Source organism: Ictidomys tridecemlineatus, chromosome 6, assembly GCF_052094955.1.
Source record: "Ictidomys tridecemlineatus isolate mIctTri1 chromosome 6, mIctTri1.hap1, whole genome shotgun sequence".
In the NCBI taxonomy this organism is placed as follows: domain Eukaryota; kingdom Metazoa; phylum Chordata; class Mammalia; order Rodentia; family Sciuridae; genus Ictidomys; species Ictidomys tridecemlineatus.
In genome coordinates this window covers 4148352-4164449 of record NC_135482.1, presented here as the reverse complement: position 1 = coordinate 4164449, position 16098 = coordinate 4148352, and the positions used below count along the sequence as shown (strand labels likewise).

General features: G+C 66.8%; 2 protein-coding genes across 10 annotated transcripts in view; one reads left to right on the top strand and one right to left on the bottom strand.

Annotated features, from left to right (window-relative positions):
• Shisal1 (shisa like 1) overlaps nt 1–16098 on the top strand; it is a 93527-nt gene that overhangs the window by 37456 nt on the left and 39973 nt on the right. Inside the window, exon 1 of one of the 7 annotated variants that reach the window (XM_078052579.1) lies at nt 1213–1529. The exons of 4 other annotated variants lie outside the window; for them this stretch is intronic. The gene's annotated coding sequence lies outside the window, so the exon portion shown is untranslated. Of the gene's footprint in view, nt 1–1212; nt 1530–1655; nt 1916–16098 lie in introns of those variants that run through there. 2 more of the 7 variants (XM_078052575.1, XM_078052577.1) reach the window with 2 other exon arrangements.
• On the bottom strand, nt 2227–15638 carry LOC144378471 (uncharacterized). Of its 3 annotated transcripts, none has more exons than XM_078052573.1 (2): nt 6572–15638; nt 2227–6011 (listed from the first exon to the last, which is right to left on the bottom strand). In XM_078052573.1, the coding sequence occupies exon 2, from the start codon at nt 5255–5257 to the stop codon at nt 4346–4348; it is 912 nt and encodes a 303-aa protein (XP_077908699.1). In that variant the 5' UTR covers nt 5258–6011; nt 6572–15638; the 3' UTR covers nt 2227–4345. The 3 variants fall into 3 exon arrangements, with proteins under 3 accessions (XP_077908699.1, XP_077908698.1, XP_077908697.1); XM_078052572.1 differs by having other exon boundaries at nt 2227–6696; nt 7104–15638; XM_078052571.1 differs by having other exon boundaries at nt 2227–10611; nt 11224–15637.

Sequence of the window (16098 nt, the reverse complement as noted above, 5' to 3'; positions counted from 1 at the left end):
GTCTAAGAAGTGGGAAGGACACCACCCAGTGCTGTAGTTAGGAATAAATACAATATCCTGTATGAAGGGATGAGCTTCTCCAGAGGTTTGACCCCTGTCCATGAAAACAGAATCAGACCAGCTATGCGGGCAACTCGTGCAGTCAACACTAGGTAGGACTCTCCAAGGTCTGCCCTCCAGATGCTTCAACTTATTCTCTTTCCAAAAACTGTTAGGCCATTTCCCCTGCAGAAGGATGGGGCAGCTAGGTCCTCCCCACAAGTCCTTTGTGACCAGAGGCCACAGGGCAGGGACCCAGGGAGGTAGGGAGGTCGAGGGGCACTGGCTTGAGGCCAGACAGTGAAGCACTGCCTTTTCCTGCTGGTGACAGATGAAATGGGGGTCAGATAAGAAGTGGGGGGATGCTGGGGTGGAGTCAGGACAGGACCCCAGTCTGGCCCAGGAGGGTCAGGACAGCCTGGACGCAGGTGTTATTTGATGTGGAGAGTTCTTTGCCTGTGCCAGCTAACCCTGGCATTGACCATCTGGCTCAGGGTCTGGCTGGTGGACAAACCAGCAGGGAGGTGACGGGGGAGGGGCCTTCCTGGAGCAGAGGGCAAGAGGGCAGCGCGCGGGGGTCTGTCCACCTGGCAAAGGGGCAGAGGTGGAGGGTCCGGCAGAGGTGGAGGGGGAGCAGCTGGGAAGGAAGCAGGTGAGTGTGTGGGGACGGGAGGGCCAGAGTCAGAGGCGGCTGGGAGAAGACAGGGAAGACAGGAGGAAGAAGGGAGGAAGGGGAAGGCGGAAAAGAGGGAGGAGGAACAAAGGAGCGAGGAAGGAGCGAGGAAGGACGGGGAGGAACAAAGACGGAGTAAGAGGCGGGGAGGGAGGGAAAGTGAGCGGACGAGCCGCGGAAGGAAGGGGACAGTCGCAAAAGAAACATTCGGAGGAAAACAAGGGTGGCGAGGGGAAGAGCGGGGGGCGCCGCGAGGGGAGGGAGGACGGCGAGGAGCGGCGAGGGCGACGGCCGGCGGCGGCGAGGGCGCGGCGGCGCGAGGGCAGCCGGCAGCGCTCGGCGAGGGGGCAGCAGAGGGCGCGGAGCGCGCGGCGCGGCGAGAGCGCAGCGGGCAGCGGCGGCGGCGGCGGGCGCGGGCCGGCGGCATGAGCGCGGCGGCGGCGGCGGGCGCGGCGCGGGGCTCGGGGCTGCCGGGCGGCGGGGCGGCGCGGGCCGCGGAGTAGGCGCGTGGGGCGGGCGCGCGGGGATGTGGCGAGCGGCGGGACCCCCAGCCCGAGCCCCGGCTGCGGCCCGAGTTTCGGAGCCGCGCTGCGCCGGGCGCGCCTAGAAGCGGGCGCCGAGCCTTCAGCGACCCGGAGCCGCGGAGCCCGGAGTCCCCGCGGCCCCCGGAGCCGGGACAACTGTTGCGGCGGCGGCAGCGGCGGCGGCGGGGGCGGGGGCACGGCCGGGCGTGGGCAGCCCCCGCGCCCCAGCAGGCGGCTCCCGCGGGCGCCGGCTCCGGCTGCGGAGCGAGGAGCGAGCCGGCGACGAGCACGAGGTGAGCGGGGGCGGCGCGGGGGAGGGGGCGCCGGGCGGGGGTCGCGACGGGGGGTGGGGCGGCGGGGGCGGGTCCGCGCGGGGGGCGGGGTCTGCGGCCGGGGCGGGGAGCCGGGTGCGCGAGCCGCGCGGGCCAGGGCGGGCGCTCCGGGCGAGGCGCGTAAGGTGCACTGGGTCCAGGGCTCTGGAGAGGGGCCGGGGACGACCAGCCGGAGTAGAGCCGGAGCCTGCGGGGCAGCCGGTGCCCAGGCGTTGGGGTCCGCTCCGGGGCTCGCCAAGGTGGGGATCGCTGAACCCGCGCGAGAGAGGAAGGGGCCTAGGTTGGAGGAACAGTCCGGGACGCACCGTGCAGGGACGCGGCAGCCGGGACCGGAATCCGCGTCCGAGGTGGGGACCAGCGTCCAAGCACCGAGTCCGGGAGCGCAGCAAGCCGGAGCCCGGTGCGCGCGGGGCAGGGACCAGGCAGGTTCACGCTGCGGACCTGGCAGGTTCCAGGAGTCCCGGCTGGGCGGCGTGGGGGACGGGAAAAGCCCCCCAAGTGCGTGCCCCTCAGTCCCAGTCCGCCGCGTGGTCCCTGCGGAGCCACCGCCGCTTCCTGGTGCCGAATCAATATTGATCCCGCGCTCGGGGCTGGGTGGCCCTGCAGCCGCCTGGGAAGCTCATTAGCTCCAGCGGTTGCTATAGAAACGAGACCCCAAGCGTCTTCAGGTTATATTTATTCTAATTATTATTATCATTATTAGTATTAGTATTTGTTACTCAGCCGGAGGAAAAAGAAGGGAGGAGAAAAACCCAGGGCACCCAGCTGCCTCCAACTGTTTGCCTTGGGAGAGAGCGAAGCAGCTCATGGGCCAGGCCACTCCCTTCCTGGTGGCCCCAGGCATCCAGGCTGCCCCCCAACCAGGGGTCAGTGGGTGGGAAGGGGTTATGTAACCCGGGGGGAGAGCTGTGTGTGCCTGTGTGTCTTCCCTACTTCTCTGGGCCTTGTGGTCCATGGGCTGAGTGACAGCTCCTGTCCAGAGGAGGTTGGGAAGAGCAAAAAGTGACCGCAAGGATTGCAGGAGTGCCCCTGCCCTGGCCCTGGCAGTCCTGGCTTTGTGACCTTGAACAAGGGTCTCGATTCCTCTGAGCCTCGGTTTCCTCATCTGAAAGAGAGCTTGATCCAGGGCCATGCCCTCGGCCAAAGGTTGCTATGAGGTCACCACGGGACCTGGAAGTTCCCAGCCAGCCATCATGGCTGTGTGACCCCAGACAGCCCCACCTCCTCTGGACCTCGGTTTCTGAGTCTGTAAACTGCGGGCCTGGCCCCAGGCATGGGCTCAGAGGCCTTCAGTCCCCGAGGGCTTGTGACTTGGCTGTGGTGGCTGAACTGTCAGCCGTTCAGACCCAGACTGATGGCCAGGTCCCCCTCCCGTCACCTGGTTCCGACTGTCTCCAGCGCCCAGGAATGGGAAGGTCCAGGGGCCTTTGGGAAGGGCAGTCTCTGGGTCGGTCACGGGGGTTAGCTGGAAATGTCATTCCGAACCTGGATCTGAACAACTCGGCCCTGGGTGTCAACCCAGGACCACCCCATGCCTGTGGGACTTGCCCAGGATGGGGACCTGTCCCTGTCCCTCCTCCTCCCAGCGGAGGCTCCTCTCCTGGCTGGAGGGGGTGTCGAGCAAGAGGTGACCAGAAAGTCCTGCTGCCCGGCCGCTCTGGCCCCGTGGGGCTCCAGCTGAGAGCATCGGGCAGGGGCTTTGGCCAGTGTCTTTGATGTCACTGTCTCCTGGTTCGGGCTCTGTCCCAGGCATGTGAGGCCCTGCACTGACAGGGCAGGTGAGGGAGGTGACTCGGGGGCGCGAGTGTGTATGAGTGTCCCTCTCCTGGGCCACCCAGCCCGGAGCTCACTGGGGCAGCTGGACTGGGCAGGAGGTGGAGGGGCTGGGGCTGCTCCAACCTTTGTGGGTGGCCCTGGGAGGGAGAGCCGCCTGGAGCCCCGTCCATCCCTGCCTCGCTGCCTGGGCCTGCCTGGGGCGGGCGGTTCTTGAGGAAGCGGGTGAGGAAGGGCGGGTGGCATGCCTGGGGCCGGCCACATGGCATGAGGCACCCTTGGGGGGCACCTTTCCTGTGGAGGGCGGGTGGAACCGGCAGGAGGGGTGCACAGTGATGGGCAGAGGCCGTGCCCTCCTGGCCCTGCAGGCCCGAGAGCCAGGGGAGGGTGTGCAGCTGGGGCAGCCTGGAGCAGGGACCCCCAGACTGGGCGAGGGGTGGCTGGAGAGCAGGTGGGCAGGGAGGGGCCAGGTGCTGGCGGTGCCAGAGGGCATCTGGTCCCCGCTCTCTAGGGAATCCCTAGCCCTCAGCCACCCCCTGCCCCTTGGAGCACATCATCGGGGAGGGGAGAGGGCTGCCCGGGCTTGGGCTTGCAGGGGGGGGGGCGGGGACCCCAGGTCTGGCTGCTCAGCCGTCCTGGCCCCGCTGCAGTGGGCGCCCTGGGCAGGGAAGCCCAAAGGCCACCCAGCCAAGGGCTGTGGGGAGTAGAGGCAGAGACCCCGCGCCTCACCTGACCCCCGCGCCACTGACTGTGTTGCACAGAGAAGCCGAAGCCGGGAAGCTGGCTCAGGAGGTGGGTGTGAACACCAGGCAGGATCTCTCTGCCCCACCGCTACCTACCGTATTGCTAGGAGCCAGGGCCGGCACCCGTGGTGAGGTGGAGGCTCTGCGGACACTCACCGCTAGTCATCGTCCTGTTTGTCTTCCTCTGAACTGATCCAGAGGAAAGATTTCACCTCCTTGCTTAGGGAGGCGCTGTCTCTGTTAATTCAGCCTCTGTGGCTTTCACTTCTGTCCAGTTGATTCACACAACAGATTTACACTGGTCTTAGAATGGACTCTGTGGCTCTCCCCAGCTGTTCTCTGTGGAAGTAACTGAGATGATCTATCATCAATTCCTAAAACGGTGGGGGCTCCTTTTCCGAGCACCCTCTGTAGGGCGCGGTCCCGGGCACCTGCAGCCTGAGGGTGAGAGGCGTGCTCCTGGGGAGAGGCGGGGGTGTCCCAGCTCTGTAGGTGCTGCTGACCCTGCCTGGGGCCTGTAGGAGGGCCGCTCTTCCGGCCTCCCTCCCCCGCCCTCCTTCCTGCAGCAGGGCTCTCCCCGGCCTGCTGCCCGTGGGACCCCTGGGAGGCCGAGGGGACCCCGTGACTGCCTGCTGGCCCTGCTTCCTGCCTAGACGCCGCCAGAGCGGGCACCGCTGGAGACGTGTGGAGGGACCCTGCCCCGTGGCAGCTCTGGAGGCCCCTCCCAGCATGGGGACCCTGAAAGTACCAGGAGGGCAGGGCCGTGTCCAGGGTCCTCAGCCTGGGAGCCCTGCCCCCTGGCCAGTCTGGGGGCAGGACAGAGGGAGCAGGACACAGCCTCCCGGGCCTTCTGCGGCCTCTGGGAGGCGGCCTGCAGCTCCTGCTCAGCTCCACGTGCAGATGGGGACACCGAGGCCCAGAGTAGGCTGGGGATGCGTCAAGGTCACACAGCAAACTGGGCGTCCTTGAGGGCAGAGGATGCCGCACCAGACAGGGTGGGCGCTGTCCAGGGGCCTCGGGCCTGGGGTTGGAGGGGCAGACACTCCTGGTGGCCGGGGAAAGCAGCCGGCGCCCACCCCACAGCCCCCAGGGCTCCCTGCCTGAAGTCCTGCACGTGCCGCCCGCCCGGTTCCGGGGCTGGTGAAGGGAGCACCTAGCGGGGCGGGCGCCCATCTGTCGCCGGTGCTCCCTCAGCAGATGCACGCACGCGCCCCGGAGAAATTAAGAAATAATGCATGAGTTTCCCAAATTACACCGTTTAACACGGAATCGAGCTCTGCACGCTCTCAGCAGAGCCCTGGGAGGGAAAAGGATTTTCTTCTGTTCACACTTCCCTGGAAAACGAGAGAAACCCCGATCTTCCAAACCCAGCTCCGTCGTCGGATCCTCCCTCCCGGGCGCAGCGCCCCGGCCACGCCTGGGGACGGCCGCGGAGTCCGTCCCCTGCGCCAGGTTCCGAGGCTGCTCGCGCCCGACGGGCTCAATTTACAGTGGCGTTTCCTTAGACCCTGGCACAGGTTAGACATCAGGGCAGCCCCGCTGCACCCCAGCGGGGACCTCTGCGGCTGCCTGGCTTTGCTTTCCCTTTGGCTCCTTCCCCGGCGGAGGACCTGGTTTATAGACCACAGGAAACGCGGGCAGCTTCTCTTCCTGGCCTGTCCCCGGCACCTGTGGCGTGGGGTGGGGGCCAGGCCCTGGGGACAGGAGGGACCATTTGGATGGAACAGTCTGGCAGTGGAGAGGGGCAGGGTGACCCAGGAGAGGGGCCAGAGGGCTTCCTGGAGGAGGCGGCTCCAGCTGGGGCAGCGGCAGGAAGGGTGCCTCTAGTAGGGGCGTGGCCTTCGGGGCTCTTCAATTTCAGGTGGTGGCTCCTGGTGGCTTCTCTGGCTCTCCTTAGCTGGCCACCTGGGTCAGGCTGCCCGATTCCCTGAGGACAGCCGAGCGGGACAGCAGGGAGGGGCCGGAGTCAGCTGGGGTGGGGGCGGAGGCCTCTGGCCCAGGGTCCCCCAAGTGCGGGGCCTTCCGTGGAAGTGGACCAGAGCCCTGGACTCCGACTCCAGCGTCCAGGAGCCCCCCTCGCCCCCCAGCCTCACTCCTCAGCTGCCGTAGGCCTGGGCTCTGGGACGTGGGTCCTGCTGGGCTCCGAGCTGCCCCCTGCAGCCACAGGGGGGTGGCCGGGGTCTCTGCCCCTCAGGAGCCCCCAGGCCTGGCCTCAGCCCCACCCGAGACCAGGGCCTCCGAGGCCGCGTCTGTGCTGTGGATGGTTCGGGCTTCTGGAAGCGTTGGGGACGGTGGGGACGTGCCATCCCTGTGTCGCTGCCGGTGTCTGCGCCTGGGAGGAGCGGCCTTCGGGGACTGAGCTGGGCCCATCGCCAGGGCAACGGCCGAGGGAGGCCGGGCTCATCTCCCACGGGGTGCAGGGCTCCACCCGCACAAGTCCCCCTCCGCCGCCCCTTACTGTGTGACCCTGGGGCCTCAGTGTTCTACCTGGGAAATGGGTGACCCAGGTGAGCTCAGCACCTGCCAGCCGCCCAGGGCCACTGCAGACGTCGCCGTGGATATCGCTGCGTCAGTGACCTTCCACTGGGCAGGAGCCAAGCGACCCTGGGCCCCTGGGGTAGGGACAGGATGCAGCCGGCCGTGAGGTCGCCCACCCAGTGCCATGGCAACTGCGGGGCGGGAGGGGAGTCCAGCCCGGGCCTGGGCGCCGGTCCAGCTCCTCTGCTGGTGAGCAGCCTCGGGCTTCAGTGCTGCCCTTTTCAAAACCCCTTGGATAAGAGCGTCATAATAGTTGGCACAGGTGGTCGTGGGGATTGGAGGTGGGAACTGAGAGGTACAGGTACCCAGATCAGTGATAGTGGGAACCCTCCCAGTTACCCCCTGGCTCTGGAGGGAGAGAGCTTGAATCTTGTTCTGTCCTCCATCTAGCTGTGTGACTTGGGGCTGGTTACATGCCCACTCTGAGCCTCGGTTTCCTGGTCTACAGATGGGCACAGTCTCCACCTCTCAGGGTTCTTACAAGAATTAGGTGAGTCGATCCAAGGAGCCTGCTTGGGGCGAGTCTTGGATGTAGCCAGGGATAGTAAATCTTCCTGTCCTTGTTGTTATCAAGCCTCTGTGTCTCGTAATGGAAACAGGAGGAGGAGGTCGGAGCTCCTCTCTGCTGAAGGGTGGAGGCCTGTGTTGCTGAGGGCTCTGCGGCCAGCGCCCAGCCCAGGTCAGCTGTGCACAGGGGAGGGAGGGAGGGAGGGAGGGCCGGCAGGAGCCAGGGAGCCTCAGCCCGGGCGAAGCCTGAGGCCTGGGCAGAAGCTTCCCCGTGGGGCGGGGCTGAGGGCCACCCTGTGCTGTGCACAAGTGACCTCGTCCCTAGCAGTTCAGTCCTGGGCAGAGCCGGGTCCAGCCCAGGGCTTCCTGTCCTTCCACCCAGAGGTCCCTGTGCTGAAGGAAACCCGTCTTGTCCCCCACCCCAGGGGGACATGCCTGCCCTGGGAGCCGTCAGGCCTTTGAGTGTCACTTGGGAGGTGTGAAGGAGAACTGGGACTCGGAGGAAGGGCCCGGCCGTCCCTCCTGGGCAGTGGGGAGCACGGGCAGCTTCAGAGCGGGGGAGTTGGGTGGGGGGCCGAGTGGGTGGCAGGCCTCCTGAGGGGCCCAGCCACAGCCACTGCAGCCACAGAACAGCCCCAGGGACGGGGCTGCTCCAGAAGTGGCCCTGCAGGTCCTCCAGACAGTGTCCAGGCCAGGCTGCCCGGGCGGGGCATGCAGAGTGCCCAGGGAGGACTCTGCCGCTCCTTCCTCTGGTCCCCTAGGGGAGATCAGGGAGAGCAGCCCCCGGAAGGGTGGCCTGGCCCCGCCGGGGGAGCTGTAGTCAGAGCTGCTGGCCTCCTCTGGCCTCCCCGGGCCTCCTCTGTCCTCCCCGGGCCTCCTCTGGCCTCCCCGGGCCTCCTCTGGCCTCCCCGGGCCTCCTCTGTCCTCCTCTGGCCTCCTCTGGCCTCCCCGGGCCTCCTCTGGCCTCCCTGGGCCTCCTCTGGCCTCCTCTGGCCTCCTCTGGCCTCCCTGGGCCTCCTCTGGCCTCCTCTGGCCTCCTCTGGCCTCCTCTGGCCCAGAGTTCCCGTGAGGTGGATTCTGAAGGCTGAACTTTGTTTCCTGCCACCTGTGGCTTCCCGCACGGGGGACAGGTGTCAGGCGGGAGTGGGAGCCATCTGCCCAGCGCACGTGGAGAGTGTGTTCCCTGCCAGATCACAGTGGGCTTGCCTGGTGGGCTGCCTGTCTCTGGGGACGCGTGGACAGTCACCTGTCCTGTCCTGAGGCCTGATTCCTGCTAAGAGGAGCCAGGGGTGGGGTACGATGCAGGGGCGTCCACAGAGGGGCGTGGTGGCCCTGAGCACGGGTGGAGGGACGCCATTGGAGGGAGCCCCGGGGTGTGGTTCTGGAAACTTCCAGCACCTCAGCATGGCCGTCCTGGCCTCTGTGGGAAGCTGAGCAGGAACCAGGCTGCGGAGGGCCCACCCCTGAGCGCTCAGGCCACCCCAGCCACCAGGTGACACTTATGTGGCTGGAGTGCCGCCCCCACCCCACGCTGTGCCCAGGCAGACATGGCCAGGCACCCACCTGGCAGGACCCAGGTGCCACCCACCCACACCAGAGGTGACAGCTGACTGCCCTCCTTGCTTCTGTGTGACTCAGTGCCCTCCTGGTGGGGGACAGGGAGAAGGCAGGCCGTCCCAGGCCCCGGTGCAGCCCTGCTCCCCACGGTGCCCAGCTGGCTCCGTCCTTCCCTCCCAGGGACAGCCAGTGGGTCCCTGGGCAGGAGCACCACCCTCCACCAAGGGCACCCCTGGACCTCCAGCTGGACCCTGGCACCAGGAGGCCAGCGGGCGAGGGCTGGCAGAGTCCGCTCCGGCTGGCGAGAGATCAGGAGACTTCGCTCCCGAGACTCAAACAACTGGACAATCTGTTCCAGATCGATTTAGCAGCGCGGAGTGAAAAGAATCAGAGAAGACAGTGTGAAAGCTATTTTCTCCCCGCTCCGTGGGGAGGAGGCTGAGCCGGCCTCGATTTGCAGAAGTCCGAGGCTGACCCAGGCCTGTCACCTCCGCCCGCCCCTCCTCCCCTCTGGCCCTCCCCCGCAGCCTGGTTGGGCAGCCAGCGGGTCTCAGAGGGGCACTGCCCAGGTGCCAGCCTCGGGGAGCCCACGTGGACCTCGGGCGGATCTCAGTCATGTCAGGGCCTCTGTGTGGCCACGGACGCTGGGCAGAGAACCTCCTTCCTGCCCAGTCAGTGAGGCCCCCGCTGCACCCGGGCCCAGAACAGGCTGGCGCCGTGGGTGCCCGAGAGTCTCCCAACGGAGGCTGGAGGGGGGGAGGACAGGGAGGGAGGACGCAGGACAGAACACCGAGGCCTAACTGGGGTGACCTGTTGGTGGGGTCCTCCGGGTGCGCCTCCTCCTCCTCCTCTGGCCAAGTGCTGGTTGTGAAGTCCAGCAACCCCTCGTGGTGGACTTGCCCCCAGAGGGACAGGCCCCCGGGCTGCAGGGAGCAGCGGAGCCCCCAGAGGGCCCGACCCTGGGAGGGAGAGGAAGCCCAGCAGCGAGGAAGGGCTGGGTGTCACAGGGGCCTCCTCCCCTGCCGCCCCACCTCGGCCCCACACACCTGGGCCAAGAATCTGAGCCTGAAAGAACCTTGACTTTGAAGTCAGCCCCGCTTAGACCCAGATCCCAGGAGCTCGGCTGCTGTGTGACCGTGAGCAGGCGACCGAGCCTCTCTGAGGCCTGGTTTTCTCGTCCGCAAACCCAGGGCAGGAGCCCCCCGACTTTTGAAAACTACGGGAGACGGGGCTGGACGGAGCAGGTACTCGGGAGTCTTCCTCCCGGCCCACCTTGCGGGGGGCAGCCACCTACAGATCTTGTCTGGTTCTGCCTCCAGGGGCGGCAGTCCCCACAGGCCCCACAGCTGACAGAGGGGGTGGAAGCCACAGCACCAGGGCCTTTGGAGCCAGGGTCTCTGAGCACCTGTCCTGAGGCACCCTGAGATGCGTGGATGGCCGGGTGGCCGCCCGGTGTCCTGGGGGAGCCAGAGCCTGGTTGTCCCCCCAGATCTGCCACAGATGAGCTGCGGGACCCCCTTACTCGATCCTCCTGCCACCCCTGTGTGGCCGATGGCACCCCACTACGGGAGAGGAGGTCACAGAGGCCCAGTCACCTGTCCAGGGCCAGGTGCACCCCCTGCCAGGGGAGCCCACCTGTCCTTCCTGGCCCCCCGCTGCCCGCCCAGGCCCACGGCCGCCTCCCCCCGGGGCCCGCCCCCGCCGCCCCAGTTCTCACTGGGATTTCTGCCGACAAAGCTCTTTCAAGAGCCCCGTTTGATGTTACCTCTCAGTTCCCGGAAAATGTGGAGCCACTGTCCCCCAGAGCGGCGTGCTAATTAGACCTCCGAATGCGGCTGCCCAGATGTCAACGCGGGCTACAGAACTCAGCAATTTTCCTCCCATTTCTAAGCAACATTTGTTGTTTCTGCCAAGCAGGAAGCCCCCTGGTGTGGGCAGGGGCGTCTCAGGTGCCAGGCCGAGCCCCTGGAGCCCCCTGGGCGCTGCCCCGTGCTCCGGGCAGGCCTTGGGCTGTGCTCCCTGGAGCCTGGGGAGGGGAGAGACGGGGCCCCGGGCTCAGTGCACCCGCGGACTTGGTGTGAGCGCAGCTGGACCAGCTCTCCAGTTCCAGGGGGATGGGGAAGGGATTCAGAGTTGCACGGAGGGACCAGTGGACCCGTTGTCCGGCTGCAGAGGAGGGTCACCCCCCCCCCTCCGGGGCAGCCGGGCCGGAGGGGAGCCCCAGCCCCAGGAAGACAGAGGAACACCCCAGGGCTCCGGCCTTGGCCTCCGTGTGGCTGCACCAGTTAGGCCTGACGGCAGGCCGGCCCCCGCCTGCCCCACGGCCTGGTGACCCCCCCTCCAGGCACACTAAGAGGGCACTAAGGGCCATGTCCACAGACCCCAACAGGGTCCCCTGTGCACCTGCAGGGGTGCGTGGGCCTAAGCTGGTGTCTGGTGTCATCTTCCAGGGTGACCCGCGGGGGAGGGGCCCAAGTTGGGGTCTGTCGGGCCTGGGTGCCGTGGGCCCCGGGAGAGGTGTCCAGAGGAGGCCGTACCTTCACGTCTGCACGCAGTGGGCAGCAGTGGGCAGCGAGGGCTCTGGGGGGACGGGAGCCTCTTCCTGCCACCTCTGGAGGTGCCCGTCTACCTCCATGTCCAGCCAGGGCCTGAATGTGACCCACAAGGGTGAGCGCAGCTGACCAGCCCCCGGTCATCAGTGGGCAGCGGCCCTTTTGAGAGGAGCGTCTGGTCCCGCCTGCCTGTGGTGGCCTCAGCAGCTTTGGTGCCAGTTACGCAGAGTGTGGGCCGGAGCTCGTCAACACCAGAAGTGGCCCCAGGCAGTGACTGCCACAGACCCATGGAGGGGTGGCCGGCCCCAGGCCCGGGAGGGGCTCAGAGCACCGCTGGGGGCCTGGGGCTCTGCGCCACCCTGTGGTCTCACGGCGGCCCCATTTGCATGATTTGGGAGTTGATTGGCCTGAAGGCAACTCCCCGTAATCACCGCTGACAAGTCTCTGGTTGGAGCAGCAGCTGCTGCCAATTAGCCGGCTGGTGACTTGGTTTGTTATAGCCGCTCCGCAGCGTCCCCTCCCCGGCTCCCGCTCCCGCCGCTCCCTTCACTACCCGCCACCCACGAGCCTGCTGCCCACTTCTCCAACCTGCAGGCCAGCGCCCTGGACCCCCGGGCAGGGCAGGACGAGCTGCAGGTGCAGCGGCTCCCGGGGCGAGGGTCTGAGGCCGTCCCGGGAGGCAGGGCCTGGCCTAGGGTCTCTCCAACCAGGGCTGCCCGCTTGTGTGAATGAGGTTCTGTTAGATGGCGGCACCGCGGGAAGGTTGTCTGTGGCCACTTCTGGCCTACAATGGCAGGGTGACAGAGGCCTGGTGGCCCGGGACAGGGACTTCTACTGTCTGGCCACGTGTGGCAGGTTCCCTCCTCTGACCTGCCAGTGGCTCTTGAATCTGAGTGGGCATCAAAGTCCCCGGAAAGCAGGGGAGATGAAGACCCCCAGCCCCCCACACTCCGAGCCAGCAGAGGTGCCTGGGTCCTGCCCTGGTCAGCTGCTCCTGAGCAGGGCACAGGACGGTGCTCTGTGTCCACCGGGCTGTGCTGGTGTGTGCGCCAGTGTCGGTCACTGTCGCGAAACATCGGAGCTGACTGGCCAAGAAGCGGGAGGGTCGCTGTGCTCACTTTGGGGGTTTCAGTCACGTGTCCCTGCTGCCTCAGGCCTGGCGAGGTGGCACATGGTGGGGTGTGTGGTGGAGGGAGCCCCTCCCTCAGGCTGGGGACACCCGAGGAGGAGGAAGAGAAGGGCTAGGTCCCAGTGGACCCCATGGTGGGAGACTTCCGATTAGTTCCACTCTAGTGTTTCTACCACGTCCCAGCAGCGCCCAGCCGGCCTCCGTCCTTCAACACGTGCGCCTTGGGGACATTCCTGATCTCATTCTAGAATCTGGCCACCACCCCCGAGACAGATGGGGAACCTGAGGCTCCGTCTGGCCCAAGGCCGTGCTGGCGAGCTCTGGCCCCGGCTGGTGCCCATCCGACCTCGTCCAGGAGCGCACTGCCCAGCCGGTACCCGCTGGGGTCTCTTCCGAGTCTGGATTCCACTCGGGGCCTGCTGTCGCGTCCTGGGGTGCAGCAGTGTGACCGATGGGAGGGGGCCTGTCTCTCGCGGCCTCTGTAGGCAGGTCGGTGATCCACATCGGTCTAGAGGTCATCCGCGGTCACCTCTTTGAGGGCTGGATAGAGCCCATCCCCCAGGTCTCTGAGTCACCCGAGGCCAGGTGACAACGCAGGGTTTAATGCAGGCAGCATCTGCAGGGCCTCCCCAGCCTCTTCCCCGAGACCTGGGAGGTGCAGGCACGTGGGGTGGGACCAGGTGGGAGGCGACCTGGGGATCCTGCGTTACCTGAGTCCTCCAGGTCAGATCCCCCTGAATTACCAGGACATTTTATCATCTGGTGGCCCTCGCTTAGAAATGAGGGCCAGCGAGAGCTCGTGACCAGGAAACCCCCGAGGCAGTGTCCCCGGGACTTACCAGGAGGCTGGGGATCCAGCAGGGTCCGTCCTTCCTGGATGGGAAAATCCCGGTCCTGGCAACGCGGCCGTCTGGGGAATGTGGGAACCCCCTCTGCCCTCTTCCAGACTCTGGATTATGTGCGGACTTTGTTTTCTTGATACTGGGATGGAACCCGGGGGCACTTAACGCTGAGCCACCCCCAGCCCTTCTTTGTTTTATTTAGAGACGGGGCCTCCCTGAGTCGCTTAGGGCCTCGGTAAGTTGCTGAGGCTGGCTGTGAACTCGAGATCCTCCTGCCTCAGCCTCCTGAGCAGCTGGAGGGCGGTCGCCGCCCGCCCGGGCCTCTGCACGCTCTTTAAGCCTTGGTGCCAGGTTCACCTGCTGCCCTCCAGGCCCGGGATGCGGTCCATCCCTCTTCCTGGGCCTTGGTCCTGTCCGCTGGTCCAGGCAATGCCCTCTTTGTTTGCTTGTTGTCAATGACAGGTGTCAGGATGGGACACCCTCAGCACCCCCTTGGCCTGCGGCAGAGCACCTGCTCCTGGGTGCCCCAGGCCCTTGCTTCTGTGCCCTGTCCCAGCTGTGTGGCCCCTGGGGCTGAGGCTGGGCGTCTCTGACAGCTCTGGAGCCTCGGTTCCTGCGGTGCTGCCCCTGATGGGGTGCGGGCGCCCTCCAGGTCCTCCCCTAGACACAGGGCTGCTGTGGGTGTGCTAGTGAGGTGCCGGGCCCAGGCCTTGGCCCAGCAGAAAGGGGGTGCTGGTGAAGGCCCCGAAGCCAGGGGCTGGGATAAGAAGCCACCGTGTGCAGGGGGACATAAAGCCTTGTCCTTGTGGCCTGCTCACAGCTGGCCTTCCTGTGGCCCCGCCCTGGGACCCGGGAAGGGGGACTCCTGCGTGCAGGACAGCTGTGAAGAGCAAACCGAGCCTGTGTGCTGTGTCCATCCTTCCATGCATCTCCAGGCTCAGAGAGGCCAAGGGACTTGCCCAGGGTCACACAGCTGGGAGGAGGCGGAGCGGGAACTTGAGCCGGATGTTTGGACCTGAGCAGAGAGCTGCCATGTCCCCACTGAGTCTCGGGCGGGAGGCAGGAGGGGCAGCCCCCTCACCTGGCTGGGCGGCTGCGACCCCACCTGGCTCTTGGTCCTCTGCAGGGACACCCTGCCTACGCTCATCCTTCGGGGCCCTGCTGCCAGGCGCCTGCCGTAACCTCTGCACTCCTGTGGCCGCCTCCAGTCCTGAGAGCCAAGCCCCCCGCCCCACAGGGCTGTGTGAGGCTCCTCGGGCCTCACCATGGCCGCCGCCCGGCCTCTGGGCTGCTGTGCTCTGTCCACCAAGAAGGATGAGGAAGGAGCTCATCTCCGGCCTGGCTCAGGAGAGGCCGAGCTCCAGGACCGGGAGGGAGAGGGCAGCTGGCCTCTGTGTGGCCCTGACAAGGTCCCGGGAGCTCCTCCGCCTGGCGCCCTGAGTCCAGGTCCTCTGTGGGCTCGGGGACGGGCTCAGAGCAGAGCCGCTGTGTCTGGAGAGCTTGGGCTGGGGGCGAGCTGGACGCGTGGCCAGCAGTGGGCTGGGGAGCTCTGGCCCTCCCCTGCTGGCTCCCCGCGGGCCTGGCCTTCTGACCTCGGTTTGGACACATGCACTTCCCCGGCTGCCTTCCACCCCGGGCGGGAGCCGCTTCCTGTTCTCCGCAGGCCAGCCCAGAGCGGCCAGGCAGAGGCCAGGGGACAGACCCCTGGCCCACTCAGGCCCCTGCATGTGTGGGGGCCACACTCCTCCTGAGTCTCCTTCCCGCACACAGTAGGTGCTCATATGGTGCACCTTCTCCACTTGCCCTTCCATGTCCTTTTTCTGGGTTCCCCACCCCTTCCTCACCGGCCCTCTTTCTGGATGGTCCCTGTGGGTTGTGGGGTGACCACCAGTGCCCACTGTGCCAGGAGCACCCAAGCCCTGCCCACCTCTGGCACCATCCCTGGTTCCCTTCCTCGACCCCGCATCCAGCTCAGCCCACCTCTGGGCCTTTGCACGTGCCAGGCAGAGGTGCCAGCCACTGCAGGCCCAGCCTCTGGTCTGGTGCAGGCCAGCCTACCTGTCCCACCTCAGCTCCCAGCACTGTGCCGACTCTGACCTCCCTACGCCCTCAGGACGCCCCAGGTTGTGGCACAGGGACGAGAGGGAGGATTCCTGAATGGAGAAATGACGCCGCTTCGGTCTCCTCCTGGGCCCTGCCAGCCCCGTCAAAGTGGGGTGCTGCCCGGGCCTGATGGGGGCTGAGACTCGGGGCTTTGGCTCCTCTTCTCCTGGGTGCCTGGCCCTGGCACCAAGGAGGCCCCAGGAGAGCCGCAGGGCCACCCACCAGGCAGCGCTGCCCCTCCCCCGCCTGGCACTCGAGTGAGTCACTCTCATGTGATGTTTGTGCTCGGCTCCTGGAAGTGCCGCGGGACTCCAGGCTGCCTTATCTCCTCCGTGCAGCCCAGCAGTCCGCGGACACAGGCCCAGGGTCGAGTTGCCAAGGGCCACGGCTGTCCCTGCCCACCCCCGGCGTAACCAGGGAGGCCGAGGGGGCCCTGGAGGCCCCAGGAGAACCCAGCAGCCAGGAGCTGCCCTCCCTCCCCGGCTCCGGCGTCCACACCTGCAGAGCAGGGTGACAGCCAGGCCAACACCCCCGAGAGCCACAGAGCTCTAATGGGGACACAGCTGGCTCAGGGAGAGGGTGTGAAACGGGGGACGGTAGGGACAGGGTTTTGGACCCAGGGCTCAGAAGGCAGGGGCCAGGGAGAGGGCCTTCTGTGGGCATCGGCTGGCCGTCCTCCTGAGCGGGGCCAGGGGGGAGGAGCGGTCTCCAAGCCACCGCCCTGCTCACCCGCCCACAGCCCCCTGCCGTCTGCGGGGCTCCCCCACCCCCGACTTGGAGGTGAAG

Bases quoted from the DNA above. Each gene is read 5' to 3' on its own strand.
- LOC144378471 (XM_078052573.1), bottom strand. From the start codon at position 5,257: ATGGGCGCCCGCCCCGCTAGGTGCTCCCTTCACCAGCCCCGGAACCGG.